General features: G+C 53.8%; 1 protein-coding gene across 1 annotated transcript in view; it reads right to left on the bottom strand.

Annotated features, from left to right (window-relative positions):
* The window catches only part of LOC119593820 (nuclear transcription factor Y subunit beta-like), a gene marked incomplete at its 5' end in the record, with an annotated part of 86,519 nt that overhangs the window by 3,257 nt on the left and 82,985 nt on the right, over window positions 1-277 (bottom strand). Inside the window, 1 exon segment of the mRNA XM_037942850.1 lies at window positions 30-116. Coding sequence (XP_037798778.1) covers window positions 30-116 — 87 coding nt within the window.

Raw genomic sequence — 277 nt, forward strand, 5'->3', positions numbered from 1 at the left:
TTGCTCGCTCGCTCGCTTCCTCAACTTACCCTGGCAGGAGCTTGTTCGACGGGCGCTCGTTCCCTCAGCTTGAAGCCGGAGGGATAGGTCGTTGTCATGTTCGGGGCATTTTCGTTCTGCGGAAAACAGGGCCGGGTTAACGTCAGTAACTGCGTGTTGTGGTATTTCAGGGGCAGCGGGTGCTCTTGAAGGGAATGTGTTTGGGTTCTCTTAATGATCTGAGTGTATGGGGAGGATTGCTTGGTTTTGTGCGACACTCGGCTACGTTGGTGGAAAA

Source organism: Penaeus monodon, chromosome 32, assembly GCF_015228065.2.
Source record: "Penaeus monodon isolate SGIC_2016 chromosome 32, NSTDA_Pmon_1, whole genome shotgun sequence".
In the NCBI taxonomy this organism is placed as follows: domain Eukaryota; kingdom Metazoa; phylum Arthropoda; class Malacostraca; order Decapoda; family Penaeidae; genus Penaeus; species Penaeus monodon.